This window comes from Strongylocentrotus purpuratus, unplaced genomic scaffold, assembly GCF_000002235.5.
Source record: "Strongylocentrotus purpuratus isolate Spur 01 unplaced genomic scaffold, Spur_5.0 spur5_scaffold_5, whole genome shotgun sequence".
Classification (NCBI taxonomy): Eukaryota; Metazoa; Echinodermata; class Echinoidea; order Camarodonta; family Strongylocentrotidae; genus Strongylocentrotus; species Strongylocentrotus purpuratus.
This window is the reverse complement of record NW_022145611.1, coordinates 23,599,635-23,620,080: the sequence shown is the minus strand read 5'-3', so window position 1 is coordinate 23,620,080 and position 20,446 is coordinate 23,599,635. Positions and strand designations below refer to the sequence as shown.

The following is a 20,446-nucleotide window of genomic DNA, read 5'->3' as shown; positions in this document are numbered from 1 at the left end:
GGATAATGAATGAGCATAATATAGATATAGATATAGACATACAATAGATATTTGAACTTTTTCAATGATTAAATAAAAACTTAAATAACGTCACTCAACCTAACTGCTATCTCATTATAAGATTGCTTCAAAGATGCATATAAGACTTTAACAAATTTTCATCTCCTGATAGGTAACATGAATATATGCCATCACAAGTGATGCACCACTATAGAATGAAATATTTTTCTTTTCACTATATCCGTGATGTACCTGGGCACTAATTGGTGGTATTTCATATTTTTTCTTCTTAATTTAAATTTGTACACATTTTAACTATTTGCCTGGTAACGGCCGGAATAAATGAATGAATGAATAATGAACAAATAGATAAATTAATAAATGTTAGGATTGTGGAACGGTGTGTGCAGCGCTTTGTAACTGCAAGGAAAAGGCGCTATATCAAATATCTTTTGGATAGGATTGGATAAATGAATGAATGAATAATTATATATCAATGAATAAGTAAATAAATGAATTATCCATCTTTAATCTACTTTCATGCAGGTCGTGTACTTCACTGCCACCTTCCCTTACGTTCTGCTCACCATTCTGATGATTCGGGCGGTGACGTTACCGGATGCCATCAATGGTATTTACTTCTACTTGAACCCAAACATTTCAAGGCTTGCCGACAGTCAGGTATGTATGTGTGGATATCTATACCTCTATCTCGCTCTTGATCATTCTGTCCCTCGATGTGTACTTTAGAGTAGGTTTATGCTATTCTTTTTTTTTTCATGAATTAGAATGACAGCTGTTTAGCTCTTATCTTTTTGTGGCATGTAATGTATCGAAAAGGACATTTGACATATCGTTCAATAACCCTAAAATTTTCTGGTGCAATTACCCTGCAGATGTAGGAAACAAGCATGACATAAAGCAAAAGTGCTCGCAAATGTGAATAGGGAACTATATAAACATTTGACCTGAAGTTTGTGTTCTGAGCTGTCTGGGCTTGCTGCAGCTACTTATTTTAAAGGAAGTTCACTTGAAGAAAAACATTTGGAAGGAAGTTCATTTTAAGAACAACATTTTGTTATCTGAACTTTCACTTTTATGCAGCTACACATATTTCTCTCAATGAAAGGGCTGGTAAAGATACCATTCACTATCCAAATTTTGAGAGATGCGATGAAAATTAGCCTCTCATGATTTATACAAAATCCTACAAGATACAATCCCACCATCCACCCACTATATCAACCAGTTATAACCAAGATTTACAGTTAAATTCAAATTCCACATGTTTACTATTTTTGTTTAATGAGGGAAATAAACATATTTCAACCCAGTCGGTATGGGGTTGCAACACTTCTATGCATCTTAACTACTTCTAGGAGATAAGACATAAGATGTAGGCTGACACAAGGGGGATTATATAGGATATCCCCTAACAGAATTCCATTGTGCATCTCACATTGGGAGAGCTCGCTCACATAGATGTTGACCCGTTACAGGCTAGGGTCCCCATCTCCTGCATGTAAAATTGCTCTCTTTTGTTTGCTCGAAGGTAGTACGCAATAAATCTTCCACTGAAGAATGTGAATGACACTTAGAAAAATATGAATGATTAATGAAATTGTAGCTAGTGCTATTGGGCTGTGGGCTTATATCACCATGGTAATTGTCGAGTTACTTTTTTTCCAAAGAGTCCAAAACATTTATGACAAGGTTTAAATCTCATAAATATCAAGAAATATTAAATTATGAATTTACAAGTTTGAGTAGTTGTAAAAAAAAGTAATAAGTAAACTCATATTGGTATCATATAAGGTGAGCATTTTTTCAAGTACACATTTAAAACAGTTTTACAGTCCAGAACAAAATGATTCCCAGGTAGGAAAACAAGGCCATGCATGATAATGCATACTAGTATTGCATTGTGTATGGAACAGAATATATTTGAACAAATATGAAAAAGTTGTCAAATCCACATTTGCTTGTTGGTTAATGTACAAAAAAGAATCTTCTACACCTCCATATTGAACAAATAAGAGCATGAAAATAGCATTTTATTTTAAGAATAAAAGAGTCATGGCCCATGTCTTTGACCTTGAAGTACATGGAAAGATCGAAAGGAAGCTGCATGCACTCATTTTAAACAAAATACGTGAACCAGTGCTTCATGTCATTCATCATGCACTATGCAAATAATATACTGTACTTGTTTATGTGATATCCTGCTGATCTATGTTGACCTTGATGAATGAAAATCAAGATCATTATTTCAACATTTTCCTTCAAATATTTGTTTAAGAGATGTGATCTCCAATTGAAAACTATGCATGACAGATCACTGATAATTGTGTGGATGTCATAGCTTTAACTCTTAAGCTGCCCCTATGCAATTCATCCAGTGCCACAGTGCTAATCCCTATTGTGCCCGCTACTAATCTCCTGTGTGCTAAGTTAATTTAGGGTTGGTTCAAGTGCGTGTAGTTTAAATTGTTATTATGTTTGATCCACTATAACATCTCATCTGTATATTGTATAAAAAAGAATTGTACGTTAAAGTTGTAGGAAATTTAACCCTCTTTCTGTTGATACCAATATCATTTCATGAATCTGTAATTTTGGTAAAGTAAATAAGCACTATCAGTGAGTTGTCAAACCAATCCGTTGTCTCATTTCCCGCACACAATCTGAGGGGCCATGATCAAAACTGACAAATTTGATGATAAAATATCGCAATTTTCTCAGGAAAATCCAATGTAACGGTATACGTGAAGCACGCAAAATCAAAACAACAATAAACCCCCTCCACAAATACAGTAAGCATTCATGCGTGCACGCAATACGCATCGCACAATAGGCATAAACAATTAGCTTGTGTACTTATGCACGAAAATGTGTCCGTGGCACGCGAGCGGATGAGAGTTTATGTGTCCATGGCAAGTCAACAGAAACCCGATTATGTGTGCGTGGCACGCCAGCGCATGCACAGAACAGTGTTCTTGGCACGATAAGAGTTAAAGAAAACCTCACTCTTAGAAATAACTTACTGTATCTTATTCTGAGAAATGTATTACATGAATGAAAATCAAGATCATTATTTCAACATTTTCCTTCAAATATTTGTTTAAGAGATGTGATCTCCAATTGAAAACTATGCATGACAGATCACTGATAATTGTGTGGATGTCATAGCTTTAAAGAAAACCTCACTCTTAGAAATAACTTACCGTATCTTATTCTGAGAAATGTATTACATTCTTGTCAATGAATCTACAAGATTCCCCACCAAAGTGTATGAGAGAGGCATAAAGCAAGAATAGTGTACAGTTTGAATGTTTCTTAGCATGACATGGGCATCGCCATTTTCTTGATAACATTTATTTTACGATTTTTAAATGAATGAGTTACAATTGTTCCCCTGTTATATATTTTCTTCAACATGGCATACGTGTGTTTCTTTGACAACCAATTACCGTAATAGAACAAGAAAAAAAGAAACACAGATAGTTGTTCTTCACATTTGCTGTCTCTTGGACAAACTTAGCTTATCAACGGTGTTTAATAAAAACTACGGTATTTAAAGAATATATATTTACAAGGTCCTTGTATTATTATTCACTGTGCTTTTGTGGAGTTTTGATGGCATATTGCCCTAAGGCCCAACTTTTTAAACTTCATTTTTTTTGTATCACAATAATAGATTTTCTTCCCCCTTCCATTCTCTCTTCAGGTTTGGATGGATGCTGCAACCCAGATTTTCTTCTCCTACTCAATTGGTCTCGGCACAATGGCTGCTCTTGGCAGTTATAATAAATTTAATGTCAATTTCGTCAGGTAAATCACAAATAAAATCTTTGTTGGCTCAGTGGCTAGGTTAGGTTAGGTTATGAACAGTTAGGGCTTAAACATAAGGGACACAACATCATTTTCTACTTCTTCCAGTTTTTTCTTCTTAATTTTTTATTGTTTTTTCTTGATGGGGGCTTTCTTTCTCAAAATTCTTACATGAAGTGTTAGGGCCTTATGTATCGATTAGGATGTAACTAGTCTGTTATCACTATGGGAAGTTCACACACTCAAGACACAGATGTGAAGGAATATTCTGCTAAAAATATTTTATTTCTCTTGGGTTTTAACATCAAATTTTTCTAAAGCTAACTATAAAATAGCAGCAAAATTGATAAAAAAATAGAAGAAAGAAATCTAAAAAAATCCCAAACACTCCATTGTGGTTCTTGTTTATTACCTATTTCAAATAACTTGAGAATCATGTTGCAGAATGACCAGTCACAAGGGTTTGTGAACTTCCATCTCTTTACCATTTGAACTTCATCTGATGCTCTACTCCCAATCATCTTTGAATATAGGGATGCAGTCATTTTCGCCTGTACAAACAGTGGCACAAGTCTGTACTCTGGTTTTGTGATTTTCTCCGTTTTGGGCTTCATGGCTGGCAGGCAGGGGGTTGAAGTTGCAGACGTAGCAACGTCAGGTAATTCTTAAAGCAGAACCAAGCAAAATATATAAAGCAAAAACAGTGACTATCTCTCATTCATCGCCCGCCCTGGACCAGAGGACGAGGAGGAGGAGGAGGAGAGAGAGAGAGAGAGCTCACTGTCAGGTATTTTCGTAGAGACTTATAGGGACTAAGCAACCTCTTCTGCTCGGTTTTCTGCTTTTTAGCTAATGGGCGTGAACTTCTTGCATATTTTTATTTTTTGCATTTTTCATGAACATATATACATACATATACATACATTTATATAAATTAATGATTTTCGTCATACACTTGGCCACAACATTTCATTGAGAAAAAATGTGGTGTTGCAGCTGATCACAAATATAAACTCCTACAAAATTCCATCACACAACTCTCATTCATGTCAATGGTTTTTCACAAACGTACCGACATTTCTTTCACCAGTGAGGAAATGCTCATAGTATGGCAAGAAATTCTTCTTTCAACCGCTGCTAAGAATGAGTTACATATATTCATATCACATCAATATTCATAATCTCAATCAAATCACGAGCATTTAATATCCTCATTACAAAGAAATCAAACACTTGTATGCTTACACAACTATCCTTATGCTTTATTTTATGTCATATTTTCTTCTGCAAGTTTGACATAATAAAATTTGACCACATTTAATTTAAGATACATCATACTTTTAAATTATACAGTAATTGTAAGGCATTTCTTTCTTATCTCACATATAACTTTTATTTTTTTATAATTTCAAATATAAGTTTAGAATATCTTGCTAAATCTTGTTAAAAGATAATAATAATAATAATACTCAGTTTTTATATAGCGCTTATTACAATCACTAAGCGCTTCCATTATCTATTTCATAATATATTTATGATAACATGCTTATTGCATCTCTTGCTCTACTCAATCTAACAATTTAAACATGTTTGCAATGTATTTTTAATAACGGAATACACAAAATCTTGATTTTGAACCATTTCTCCTATATGTGCATTCTGTCCATAAGCATGCAATGAATACATATCTCAGTATCTCATATATATATATATATATATATATATATATATATATATATATATATATACACACACTTATTACATCTCAAAACGTACATCTCATATTCTCACAAATACCATATCAACACATCCTACTTACTTTTTGCCCAGTTTGGAGCCCCTTTTGGGGGGTTCATACATGATAATATATTTCTGACAGGATTATTCTGGTTTAAATCTTGCAAACGTTTGTTTGAGAGATTGCATTTTGGTGGTTGAAGTGATTTTTTTGATGAACACTTTTACAGTGCCTTGCTAGATGCTGCCCCACTTGAGAACTTTTGGTTGACAATTTTCACCCGGGATTGAATTTTGGTAAACTGAATGGGTTCATTTGGAACCTCAACATAGCAACAGAAGTTTTTGGTTTTGAAATAGTCAAGTTGAGAAATTGAACTTTTGGTTATTGAATGGGTTTACCCATTCACTTTTTTGACTAGGGCAAGAGGATGTTTGATTCCTGCCTTTTCGTCATTGCTGCCCAAACTAAAACCCCATGGATTTTTTTTTCTTTTTGTGTGTAAGATATCTTAATTTCCATGTTACACCCTGCGTAGAGAAAGATCATATATATATTTTTTTTAATTTTTCATAAAGTTAGACAAATTAAACCACATTCATCCATTATGAATACTTTTAATTCCATTTAAATATGGACTAGACTAGAATTAGATAATTTAGTATGACCATGATATCTTCTTTATACATTAATATGGAAAATATATTGTTTTGAAGGACAAAACTTGTACAAACATACATACACACCTCATACATTTAATTCACACAATTACAAATATTGTATACAACCTGTAGGGCACATGCAAGTATTTCATAATTAGTTGGTTTGTTATTAGAGAATGTTGATTTTCACAATTGTTTATTAATGGGAGGATAGATTAAGATATTTTTGAATGACTAGTTGGAAGTCTTACTCCATTCCCATACATTTTATTTAAGGGCTTTCATTGATAAGGAGTAATATAAATATTATATCATTTGGACGAAAGACTTTTTAATTCTCTTTTTAAAACAACTGTTATAAATAGATTCAAAATTACACCAGTTATGCTCATTTCACATTGCAAAGTTTTTTATGTGATTGCTGTGTTTTTTTCAAATTGTAAGCTGTAGATTAAAGTGATTTTGAGTTTAGAAGAAAATTTGTATTTGTGATGACTGAATTTTAATCAAAGTAGACATTTGACAACTTAATTGTTATACTGATACAATGAGACTTTGGTTTGATTAAAAAATAAAGGAAATAAATAAAAGTAAATGGCTTTAAGTTCACAAATATGATCGGAATTAAACAAAAAAATGGGTCTATTTGGTATATGACCTATACAAATGTCATTTTGTATGCATCAAAGACGTTAAAAATGAAATGTGATTTACTCGGAAGGAGCTCTCACGTTTTTGTTTTCCAAAATCACATTCACACAAGTCACTTATCTTATTAGACTGTTGCCTTTTCCTTTTCCTATCTAAATATATGTGCACACTTTGGGTGAAAAATTTGACTATTTTGTGTACATATAACTTATACCTTTAAATAAAATTGAGTCATCAGTTAATGCAGTCATTGGATCTTTCAGTTAGTGTCTCTATCCTCTTGAATCAATTATACTTACAGAAATTGAAAGGATATTACAAGAGGAACAAAAAGAATTAGCCATGTTTTCTGCTTTCATCACATTACTTTTTATCAGCAATTAGCATATACTTTCTAATATATGCTATTGCTGTTTTTGTGCTTCATGCCTCAAATTGGCCTCAATAAAAACTGGTTTGAAATCTTCAAATTTAGCAATTTCATATAAAACAAGACTAGCTTTCATCCGAAAATTAAAAGATAGGGAATCTGATTTATTGGAATGTTTTCCATTCCTAAAATTGTTATAGATCATTGCTGCATGCCCTTTGTGGCATATTTTTTATGCATTCATTCGTTTTGTGTGTATCATATAGTTAAAAGTACCTATTGCGGCTCTCAGCCCCTTCTCCGGTAAGTATGTGGTGAGTACGTAGCCACACTTTATGGAAGCTGAGACATCTCCGTCAAATTTAGAGGAAAAATACAAAAAGTTTCCCGAGAACTTCAACTTTCAACAGAGAATATATTATATGTATGATAATGGTACTAAGAATATGATTGAATGTATAATTTACAAAAGAAAAATGACGTTAGAAAAGAAGAACTGGTATGTCTAGTATGCTATTATAATAGTTTATCTCCATGGAACTTGTAATGATTATAAATTTATTTAATTGTATACGTCATCGTTGATGAGGAGAGTAAATTGCAGAACTGTATCTTCACTTTATTACATTATCGATTGTTAATTTTGTTTAGTTTGGAATGTTTCTTCAAAAGCTTTGATAACAATCATGATAAGTTGCATTTATCAGCAGCTTTTAAACCACTGTTTAGCACTAAGGAACAGTTACATTCATGGTTTGAAGCATCATTTGTTCTTCGATTCATCTCATTTAATTCTGTATAAAAATGTGTCTTTCGCATCACTCATTTTAATAATACTGGTAAGACTAGTGCTAAGATTGAATTACGGTGATGTTCTGTCAGGTTTTATGTGCTACATGAAGAGTTTCTCCTTATTATTACTCCACCAGGCAAACTCTTTCATCATTACCAAAGATATTAAATGCTTATCAAGTGTGATTCCTCATATTTGCTGTATAGTTTGTGACCCTCTAGGAAAAAGACAAAGACATTTGTTATTTCTCCCTAATTTGATAGATTGTAATAGCACTTTGTGCACCTTGTTTGAAGCTCTCACCATCTCTCTGTTTCCATGTGTTGGCAAGCATGTACCTGTGTGATACATTCAGCTTTATATTTGATCAACGTGCAATGCATTCTCAGATGGGGATCGATCTATGTATATACTAATTTTGGTATAGTTGGGTGGTGGATATATATTATTAAATGAATGGTTTGGAAACTGTGGAAGGTCTTTAAACAAATACGGGACTTGTCCCCATTTTGCTTGAATGGGGTGTGATGCAGGGATTAATCAAACAGATACTGATGTCATATCTGATGTCAAGCTGTCTTTTAGACATGGTGGGGTTTGGGTGGGATGGGTTTATAGGTCTTTCTACGGATTAGGGATTCATTCCCATTTAGGGGATTAAGTGGGATGTATAGTACGTACCAAACATTTGGGATACCCAGCAGAAAAAAATCACTCAGTCCAGTTGGAGTTTAATTTCAATCTTTCATTCTTATAATAACAAAAAAGCAATAATTATGTAGGTCAAAATGCTTACTTTCCATTAAAAAATTGTATTTTACATACAGAACAGGGCCTTTATTATGGAGTGATTGGTTGAAGCCTTCACATCCCTTACACAAAGAATGTTATATATATTTCCAGAGATAGCGCCTGAATTTGTTTTCTCTGTGGGTATAAACTGTCTCCAGAATTTTAGAGATTATACAGAACCTAGCTTGTACATTTACTTATTGAAAGGGGGTCTGTAGAAGAAATTGCATAGGAAAGATCAAACTATTCCTTCATTCCATTCCCAATGTGGAGCATGATTTTGAAACATCCAGGGTTACATATCCAATCATGCAACCTGGATAAATGTGAAAACAATGTTGACAATTATGAGAATAGTCTGTTTTGGTGTATGTTTGCTTCATTAGTAGTAACCTAGCTTGCATGAACCAACAGGCTCAGTGTGAAGATGGCAGAGATAGACATGGCAATGATCCTGTAACCCTTCCCCCACTCCCACTCTTCTGCTCCACCCCCTCCCCTTTTAATCTCTTCCGCTCCCCTTCTATCTCTTCTGCTCCACCCCCTCCCCTTTTAATCTTTTCCGCTCCCCACCCTTCCCCTCTAGAAAATGGCAATGATCCAGTAACCATTTCCCCTCAACCCAGTCCCCATCCCTTCTGTCTCATCCACCCCTCCCCCTACTCTTCTCCCCTCCTAGCTCTTCTCCCCTCATTATCCCTGTACTCTAATCCTGACCTAACTACATACATTGGATGATCCTTATCCATAATTTCAAACCAACTACACATCTCATTAACCATTTCATTTCATGGACCCAACGTCTCGATCCATTCCTGCCTAATTGGACTGAGCATGCTTCCATATTCTTCTAACCCTATAACTCAAGCTTCCCTCAAACGCTTTATATTCTGTTATTTGCCATATTTACCTCTGCCATTTGTACATCGTTACAAGAGGTATACCCTATCACAAATAAAGCGTGTGTTCGTAAATGTCAGCAATTAGAGAGTTTCTTCAATATCATGTACATCTAAATTGTTGCCCCACTCATCGATAGAACCTGCAGTACTTGTAAGCTTTAGTGTCATTATAATGCAGTAATCGCAACCTAGATTCTGACGGTATATCTTCTCTCTTTCTTTGTTCTCCCACAAATGTGCCTTGGTACGTCTAGGTCCAGGGTTGGTGTTCATCGCCTATCCAGAGGGTATATCCCAGATGCCCATCGCGCCACTTTGGGCTTTCCTCTTCTTCTTCATGCTCATCATCCTGGGCATTGATAGTCAGGTGAGTAATTGATAATTGAGTCACAAACCAAAAAAAGAGAAATAATTAAAATAATTCTTAAAGCGGGACTGCACTAATATTAGCTACTTGCGCCCTCTATATAGCAAACGATGCCTGTTGGTCCCCCATGATCCCTTTTTCTGATGCTAATTGAGAGCTGATTTGATGAGAGAACCACCTGTCAGTGACCTTGCAGGGAGGTCTAATCCCTCCTGGCCAAACTAGTGCAGAGTGCTCCTCTTGTTCAAACATGAGCATATAGCAGCTAGCATCATCTGGCTCCTGATAACTTTATTGAGCCATCCTTGAATCAAAGATGATGGTGTCAATTAGTACCGTGTTGACAGTATCAATGAAATGGACGAGATGCTAGATTATTCAGACTCTGCCATTCTTGTGCCCATTGATGGACAGCCCCAAAAATAAAGAATCAATCAAAGAAACAGATAACCAATCAATCAATTAATCAATTAGCCATTCAATCAGTAAATTGATCACTCAATCAATCAATCAATTGGCCATTCAATCAGTAAATTGATCAATTAATCAAGTAGCCATTCAATCATTAATTGATCAACCAATCAATCAATCAATCAAGTAGCCATTCAATCAGTCAATTCATCAATCAGTTCAGTAAATTGATCAATCAATTAGTAAATCTATCAATTAGTCAATCAGTGAATCAATCAATTTTTAAGAAACATTAAATGTTGGCATGACCTAGCTACCACCTGTGGATCAAACCCAATAGTGCTGAGTGGGGATAATTTTAGTTTTGCAATGCCCGTTGATAAAAGTTATACCCAATTTTTCTAACCTTTGTGACAATATAAAACTCTATTTGATATGAGCAAAGTCCATCTTTCGATTGTTACGACTCTTTATTCAATGAACAAATTGTATTTGGAATACACCCAAATGCACACATTGTTAACATTTATTTGGGAGATCTGAATAAGTATATTTATAGAGTAAATGGGTTATGGGTGCCCCACAGAGCTTCAATGTCAATGTCGGTGTCAATTTGTTTTGATTGATATTGTATACTGCATGATCTGTTCTGTGAAAATAATGAAACGTGTCAGTTTGTTGAATATAATAATACAATATTTATAAAGCGCATAATAAACAGTTTCCCATAGTCATAGTCATGGGATGAAAAGTTGGCAACAGATCAGTTTTTTTTATTTGCAAGTCATTACACTATGAATATGACGAACAAAGAAAGCGGACAAAATATACAGTTCCTCAGGTAGACAAAGGAACATCCCTTCACTGCTATTATGTAAAAAGGTGAATATGCATGTGACACCTGTTCTACACATTTTTATATAATAGCAGTGAAGGGATGTTCCTTTGTGTACCTGGGGAACTGTATATTTTGTCTGCTTTCATTGTCAGTCATGTTCATAGTGTTACTTTCTATCATGACAGATAGACCATTTTCATTTTTACTTTCGTTTGATGATCATTGTTATACTTGTGTGTAAATCAGTTTTTATTTTCAGTAGATTTAAGGAGAGAAATTTCATGTAATTATGATGTATTATAAGAAGGGTTGATTCACCTTAAAAAAATGAATTGGTTTGATTGGAGTAATCAAACCTGTTGCATGAATGATACACAATATGTAAAAGAATGTCAGCAAGATATCTGTAGAATCAGAGAGCTCTTAACGGAGCCTGCTAGCCCTTTTGAGGCTCTTCTTCCTGTAACAGAATTACATGGTGTAACCCTGAACACATTGCCGACAAATAAGATCTCAGTGTGTACATTTATCAAATCAAAAGCAGTCGATCCTGTCACATCTGCTGTCCTAATCTGATCTTTATCAGGAACATGATATTAAAAACTGATTAGGCCAATTTGGATACGCCCTTTTAACGGGCCCTACTGTTTGTCAATTAAAACTGGACGGAAACAGTCAAGGTAATCTGTCAAATAGAAAGTCCTCAAAGGGTACAGTTAGCTTACAAGCAAGCTACCAAAGCACTAGATTTCTGTGAATAATTCTTTTACCAATAAAAATGGTTGAGCCATTTATTACCAAAATTGTTTGTGCATTGGTTACATGTTCACAATTGAACAAGTCATCATTTACAAGAAGATTGACTTCTAAAGCATTAGATAATTGGTCATTTTTTCAGCTGCTTAATTTTCCTAACTCAAGATTGAACGAAGTCTGCATCTTGCGAAATGCCTAGTGGTTTATTAAAGCAGTTGTGCATTATTAATCTTCATTGATACACCTTTTGAGTGGGACACGTTGATTCTCTAGAAGTCACCCTTAATTTGTAAATGCTAAATAACTTTGGAGTATTTAAAGACAAATTAATGTTACTTACTAAATTTACTCTGTCCACAGAAACTATAAGTCTATAATTCCATTAAATTAGTTTGGGATATCAATAAGAGTGTTCTATAAATCACATTAGTTTGGGGGTATTGCGAAGTATAACTTTCTTACCAGTTTAGGACAAAATAAAGTTCCTGTTAGGGCTGAAAGAAATTAATGAACTTCATAATTGTATTCATAGTGATATTTTATAAACCAAGCAGAAAAACAAAGTGTTTCTAAATGCCCATGATATCAATTTAAAAATATTAATTTACTGAGAGTGCAAATTTTGAAATCTTAAGGCCTCTTGCTTAGACTTTGTTGTTTTGCCTAGGTTTGTTGTAACTATGATGGATTGCAGTATTAGATACTCCCTTAAATATCTTTACGGTTCTGCTAGCACACAAGTGTCCAAACTTGCCAGGTATTCATAATGTGCATGATTCTGGGATAACAGTATCAAATTAAAGAAATTAGTTAGAGTGAAATGCATAAGAATCAATATTAACCTAATGAAATCACTTATGTGTGTGTGCAATAATTAAGCCAGTTTTATTATATGCCTATCATCCCTGCAATGGTATCTTAGTTATATTGTTGGGATAAAAATATGTGACATCTGTTCAAAGTCCCTCAAGTTTTTTGTGTGACTCATTTGACATCTAGTTTGCTGGTGTTAAATACTTTGTGACTGCATCGATATCTTCCCTAACTTTTCAGAGGACCTCAAGTTCTATACTATTTTCTGTTTTCTTTGACATGTAGTTTGTTGGTGTTGAAGGCTTTGTGACTGCGTTCATCGATCTCTTCCCTAACTACTTGCTGAAAGGAAGCAGGAGAGAGTACTTTGCATTCTTCACATGCCTCGGCTTCTGTATAGCAGGTTTACCTATGGTTACATATGTAAGTATCACTATTTCTACCTTAATTATTTCATGTGAAACCCGGATTTCCCCTGTATTTAACCTTATAGGAATGAGAATGCCCCGCCCCCCCCCCCACTCAGTGTTATTTAGGGTACGCATATGCATGTTCCCTCCTTTTGAAAACACCCCCGAAGTCCGGTGTGTAAAGTCAATACGGGCCAGATTTTTGTGTACTACGAGCCGGATTTGTGAAAAGTATCCCTTTACCGGACATTTTGGGAACACGCATGGTTATCCCTCCATTCACGTAGTGGGGGGCCGGGGAGAATGTTCAGTAGTCAAAGGGTGAAGAGTATCAAGAACTTTAGAACAGAGACTGTAGAGAGTATGCGTGGTTTGTGGAGTAAGCTTAACAGGGTTTTGAACTTGTCATAAAATTTCAGGATTGTTCATGAATCCATAGTTGCAAAAGTTGGGATGCTTGTGATAGAGAGTGAGGCAAATCTTAAATTCACTTGGATTGAGGGTGGTACTTTCTGAAGACTCTTAAAAAAGCCACCACAGGGCGACCAATAGCCTCTGAATTTCCCTTCACGATTGCATATTGTTTTGTTGCAATTTCTTTTGATAGCCTCTGAAGGGTAAAAAGATCTTAGGGTGAGAGTGAAAATTGTTAAAGGAGTAACGTTCAGTTAAGGGGAACCTGGGCATATCAAATGTAAATAACCTGGTACAAAGTTCTTTCAACTTTGGGGTATGTGTTGAAAGAATCTGTTTTTAATTGTGCATTGACAGTGATACTTCCTGGACATATTGGAAACCATATATATCAGTTACTTTAATGGTTCAGTGATTTCCTATATACCCAGGGATATGTCAGTATAATCTTATAAGGAAGCATGGTTAGTCGATCACACAACAAAATGTTGAATTTTTCAACTTTAAGACCTTGAATGATGAATTGGTTGCCCCAATATAAATATGAACTCTGGTGACAATCACTCAGTGATTTATTTTGCTTAAAGATATAGGTTTATGGTTAGTGTGTAGAGTGTTTAATCTGGGGTTAATGTTAAGAATTAAATTAGTGTAGGGTTTGACCGTAGAGTTCTTGCCAGTGGAGCATGATCTTACATAGTGGTTTTGTCCCTCATGCAATATAGGTGTCATATTGATTGCATTGACTGTTGGTCACATCCCCTAATTTCTTGGAAAGAGTTCAGATATCTTGAGACAGAAATGAAAACATATGATTGGTTGTCTTTATAGAAAGGGCCTTTATTTGTGTAAAGTTGCTCTTTCTTAAAAATCACTATAGTATAGTCATCAACTGTCAACAAATTAAAACAATGTTGTAATTGCCCTTTTTGAACCTGAGATTTCCAAATTCATGAGATGAAACAATATGTCAAACTAGACATTACAATGTTTCACTTTTAACAGCGCATCCAAAACACTATTCTTGTTTTAACTCTGTTGTAAAAATCTGTTATCTGGACTGTTGTTCTTGTGGCATGATCCGTCATGCCTCTTTCCTGTTTAGTGGCCTGGTATAGCTATCTGGAAGCTAGCATGATTGATATGTGGACTAATGTTGATGTTTACCTTGGCTACCTGTCATTTCCTTTCTTTGCAGGGAGGAATGTATGTATTCCAGCTGTTTGACAACTATTCAGCCAGCGGCGCTGCGCTTCTCTTTGTATCCTTCTTTGAAAGCGTTGCTATAGGATGGGTTTATGGTGAGTAGATGAACTTTGCATCAGGAAAAATAGCCACATACCCCTGTGGACTACCACCCTTCCCAACTATAACACCTGTAGAACAACTTACCCCAATAATAATACTCAGTTTTTATATAGCGCTTATTAGAATCACTAAGCGCTTCCAAACTTGGAGATTATTACCCAGGCTTTAGCTGTACTGCCATTGCGGCACTCTAGCATTTCAAAGAATTAATTCCTGCCAGGTACCCATTTACATCACCTGGGTTGAGTGTGGCAAATGTAGATCAATGTCTTGCCAAAGGACATTAGTGCCGCGGCGGGTCTCGAACTGCGGACCTTGTGATCGACATTCCAGCGACTTAACCACTTGACCACGACACCTAAAACTCCCTCCCCCCCAAAAAAAACAAAAAAACAAACAACTACTTGCATGGCAATTCCTCCAAACAATCTACCTCTTTGTTAGTTTTGTACACCACACATTACAAGGAGGTACATGGGAGGTACTTTATCCAGGTTGGTAATCCAGGGGATAGTTGTCCTAGAACCCATAAACTAAACCCCCATGTGCAACTAAGTTTAGAAAGTTCATTATTACAAGTTATTACTAATGTCCTTTGGCAAGACATTAATCAACTTTTGTCACTCCCAAGTGAAGTAAATGGGTCTCCGTTAGGAAAATATTCCCTGAATGCTTTATCGCCCTTTCATGGCAGCTCAGCTACAGCTGGGGTAATTATGCGCTATTTAAAGATATTGCAAAGTTTTGGGAAATTGTATGGATACTAATTCTTTAAAATGTTGATATTTTGGATGCCCCTGTGGATGTATTAAAAGCACTAAAAAATTTAGCCCCTAAAACAATTATGCTTTTGAGCAAATTAAATAATCAAAATTTACCGGTGCTCCCGGTAAATATTGTACATCATTACAATTCTTTAGAAGCACTTGCCTCCCATGACAGAAGATTGGTTATGCGGGAATTTATGCATTGAAATCAAAGATATGTGGATTATTTTACATAAAGTTTTGTTCAAACAAGGCAACATTTATAATAGTGCATACAACGTTTGAAACGTGGGGTAAGTAGTTACAATAAAATGAACAAATCCTGAATATGTCGTGGTGGTAGCAGTCATTAAAAATGTCCAAATATCATTGACATTTTTTACAAATATGCCAGACCCCTGTATGTCCTCCATATTAATAACACAACCCATATATATATATATATATATATATATATATATATATATCCTCTTTTATTTTGTACTTGTATAGGTGCTGACAGGTTCATAGGGAACTTCAAAACAATGCATGACTTCAGAGCTTTATTTTGCTGTGGGCAATATCTGAGGCTAACCTGGATGATAACCACTCCATGCTTTGCTATGGTAAGTGTTGTTCAAACAGCAGTCGTGAAGTAGTCGCGAAAGTACTCTTGTATATTTATCTTTTCTTTGAAGGACAGTCTTTTTTTTTACCTGTTCAAAATATTTGATGTGTTTGATACTGTGTCTTTCTCCCCCCCCCCCCCCTCCCCCAAGTTTAAAATTAAATTTTCTTATACAGTAGGCTTGCGGGTGCACCATGTTAGAGAGTGGGAGGATTGAGGAGTCCTAAATTTTCTTATAGGATATTCCCCTCTTCCCACCTATTTTCATTAGAAAACAAGTTTATCTATGTGTAAACTGTAAATAAGCCATACCTTTCTAATTCCATTTCTTATTTGATATTCCCTTCCTTTCCAGGCTATTTTTATCTTCAGTCTGGTGGAATACAAACCTCTGAAGTACAATGATGTTTATGTGTACCCCTGGTGGGGATACATGATTGGCTGGATGATGTCACTTTCATCCATGATCTGCCCTCCGACTTACTTCTGCTATCAACTCATCTTCAACAGCAAGGGTTCTCTCAAAGAGGTGAGACAATATTTCTGTAGTATGTCAGAGATGTAAGGATAGGGTTGTAATGTAGGTTTAGATAATGTTAAGGGTTAGATAAGGTTTAGGGTTAGATAAGGTTTAAGGTTACGTTTAGGGTTAGGTATAAGGTTGACCCTCGATCTCATCCATTTATCGGTCTTTCGTGATGCTTCTGCTATCAGCTTATCTAATTGAACCAACAGCAAGGGATCTCTCAAAGCATCGAGGTCGATCTGATATTTGATCCGGGTAATTGGGTTTTAGATTAGATTTAGAGTTAGATAAAGGGTTGGCCCTCTGATACATGAATTACAATTTTGGCCAGTGTTTCTTCATATCAGTTATAAGTCTGAAAAGCAATCATTATAAATGTGCAGAGGTGTGATGTTTATCATGCTCGAATGAGAACGTCATATACCGGTACCATATCTCAGACCCAGTCACTCGATCAGACCCAGTCACTGTGCAACATACCTGATACATTCATGTCAGACTCTATCAACATACTGATATAGCTATGGCAGATATCCCTTACAAGTCATCAGTACTTGAAGGTAAGATAGGGAGCATGAGCTGATAAACATAGTATCAGTGATCTTGTATGTGCAGGCGCCACCCAACATACTTTGTAAGCCAGATATGATATCTCATAACTGACGTCACGTGTCTCTTATTTCCCAAGGCAAGAAAACATTTCTATGTATGTGACTCCTGGAAAGCAGGCCGGGGTTCTTATCGGTCACCATTTTGACCTTGTTTTGAACTATGGAACAGGACTAACTACGGATGGATGCTCAGAAAATGTCTAATAGAGTCTTAAAAATGATTTATGAAAGGTTTCAATACATCTTGTTTAAAGGCCCACTGTACTACTTGTAGCTTCTTGCTCCCTCATAGAGAAAACAATGCCTAATCGGTGACCATTGGTCCCCCATGATCCTCTTTTTCTTATGTTAATTGAGAACTGAGTTGATGAGATAACCACCTGTCAGTGACCTTCCTGGGTGGTCTAATCCCTTCTAGCCAAACTAGTGCAGATGGGCTTTAATACATCTTGTTTAATATATATCTCTCCCTCTCTCTTTTTCTCTTGTTATTATCTTCAGCGCTGGACGATGTTGACCACTCCCAGGCTGACCCACCTGAGGAGCAACGATGAGGTCGTTGAGGAGGTGCCAGACCTGGAGATGATCAAGGTGGATGCGCACGGTGAGAACGGAACCAGCTTTCCACCTTCCTATGACGAGGTCACAGAGAACAATGGCAATGCCAACATGCAAGATGTTAACCTCAATGTATAAGACACCTTGTAAAACCATTTCAATGTTTAAAGATGGTGGGGTGGGAGTAACTGGAGTAACTTTTAGAAATACACCTGATAGCAGGTTCTTCTGATAGTGCGTGCATTCAATCCTCTGCAAGTCCAGGTGGACAACAGATGGGTCTTACAAAATGCTCAAAGTCTGTAAAACTTCAACATTTAAAAACATGCCCCCCCCCCAACCTGGCACCACAGTTTACAATGTAAATGCATCCAATGACTTTAAAAATGCCCCTTATATGACTAAGGGCAGTTCTCAAAATGGTTTTAATCCAAAGCAAATCTGAACTTTCTTTGAATAATCAAATGGGATGATGGTTTGGAGGGGCTGCCATTGTTTCTATATCTCTATAAGCAGTATCATAGATGTAAATTCATGAATAGTCTGGTCTAAATGAACCACAAGATAATGCCCCCAGGAACTCCCCCTCGTCGGTTTAAGTTTGAAGAAGATATAGAGAAGTGTCATATAATTCAAGAATAAGAACAGGTTGTGCTTTGCTCAGGCAGGGATAAAGGTACCTATTGATTATTAATTATGCAAGCAGAGCTTCCGTAGTATGTAGTATATACTGTAAAGTATGTGATTGTTATAATAATGGCAGTACTTTTATTGAAGATTCTATAGAAAAACTGAAGTAGGATCCTGTTCAGTATTTAAATTTTATTGAAATGGGAGAAATTTTGGAGATACATTATAGACATCAATCACAATCAATTATTCCATACTTTTAGAAGGGAGGGATCTTTTATTAGTTTAGCAACCCTCCCCATTTAAAAATTTTGAAGTAATCAAAGCAATTAAATGGCAATGAAAAGTATGTGTACATTTTTTTCTCAATATTTGGTAATATTATCCCCTTGTACAGGGAAGTGAACTGTACTAGCAGACTTTTATGTACTGATCAATTTGCTACTTTTATTTGTTAAAGTACTACAGGGTACTCTCAGAATCTTCTTTGGGAAATGTTTAACCAGTTGACTGCCGAAATCTCTCTTTCCCATACGCCTCATAGAGGAATCTACCTGTTTCCCATAGGCAAAGGGTTTAATGGCAGGGATCATAATTTGTACAGGAACAGATTCCTGAATATCTATAGAATGAAGCAACTCTGGCAGATTCTGCCTGTAATTAAATGATTGATGAGGTTGATCTTTCTTGTCAAAATATATGGAAATCGATCGGAAATGCAGTTCTAAAAACGGGAATGTGGTAATATTAATACACGTAATGTGGAAATTATACATTGAATATGGATGAGGAGGTTACCCAGTAGGTCACAAGCACACTGCATCTGAAGAAAGGATGATATGCAGTGCAATTTTAAGACAACTCAATGAACTCATTGCTGTGTATAAATGAAATAAATCATGTAATATGATCGTTTCTGATGATTTCTGAAATGGCAAATAAGTTGTGTATTTTTTGTATATATTTGATGGTTGTATACTTTAGATTTATAATAAGAGACATGTCATTGTATTATGGTTTCTCGTGATGTCTTGTGAAACCGGCTTTTAGACATTCTGTTAATCTGATAGTCGTAAGTAAGGGTGTAAGAAGTATTTGTACAAACTTTTATCTTTAAATATCATCATGGAGTCAATTTTTTAGGTCTTTTAAAAGATACATGCATTTATAATATTGTAATTACTTTTAATGATTTTAAATGATTTACAATAATAATGTTCACTAACTAGGTTGTTGTCAGTAACCACATATATGACTAAAGCAAGCACAATTTATGTTGAGCATGTTCAGTAGTACAAAACATATCATGAATGTGTACCTTTTTGAATTGGTAAGGTTGCAACAGATTTGAATATAAGTGTATTTTCATAGAATTGTCATGTTTTGGAGGCTGTTAAGAATATTATGAAGACTTTACCTCATTCCAGATTACTTATAAGGAGGAATCCCCAAAACCATTGTGATACATGTCAATACTTTCACTTTTCTCTATTCTTTACGATCTAATTCTTCCTCGTTAAAGAAAGAACCAAAGAAATTAAAACACTCCACCTCTTATTTTTTCACTATAGGTGAAAGAGAAACAGAGATAATGTGTGAAATGATCTGTGGCTTGAGTGCTCTTTGTTCAGCACAAACACCTAGTACATATATACCTCCCCAGGATCGATTATTCGAAGCAATCTCACTGC

The 20,446-nt window shown here is 35.5% G+C and overlaps 1 protein-coding gene across 7 annotated transcripts in view; it reads left to right on the top strand.

The window, feature by feature from the left end:
• The window catches only part of LOC105441745 (sodium- and chloride-dependent betaine transporter-like), a 76,772-nt gene extending 58,494 nt beyond the window's left edge, over positions 1-18,278 (top strand). For all 7 annotated transcript variants that reach the window (XM_030998660.1, XM_030998658.1, XM_030998659.1 and 4 more), the window contains 9 exons: positions 547-681; positions 3,728-3,831; positions 4,365-4,489; positions 9,994-10,106; positions 13,210-13,347; positions 14,947-15,049; positions 16,316-16,428; positions 16,786-16,959; positions 18,069-18,278. In XM_030998660.1, the coding sequence (XP_030854520.1) occupies positions 547-681; positions 3,728-3,831; positions 4,365-4,489; positions 9,994-10,106; positions 13,210-13,347; positions 14,947-15,049; positions 16,316-16,428; positions 16,786-16,959; positions 18,069-18,263 (1,200 nt within the window). In that variant the 3' untranslated portion in view covers positions 18,264-18,278. The remainder of the gene's footprint in view (positions 1-546; positions 682-3,727; positions 3,832-4,364; positions 4,490-9,993; positions 10,107-13,209; positions 13,348-14,946; positions 15,050-16,315; positions 16,429-16,785; positions 16,960-18,068) is intronic.
• Positions 18,279-20,446: the final 2,168 nt, after the last annotated feature.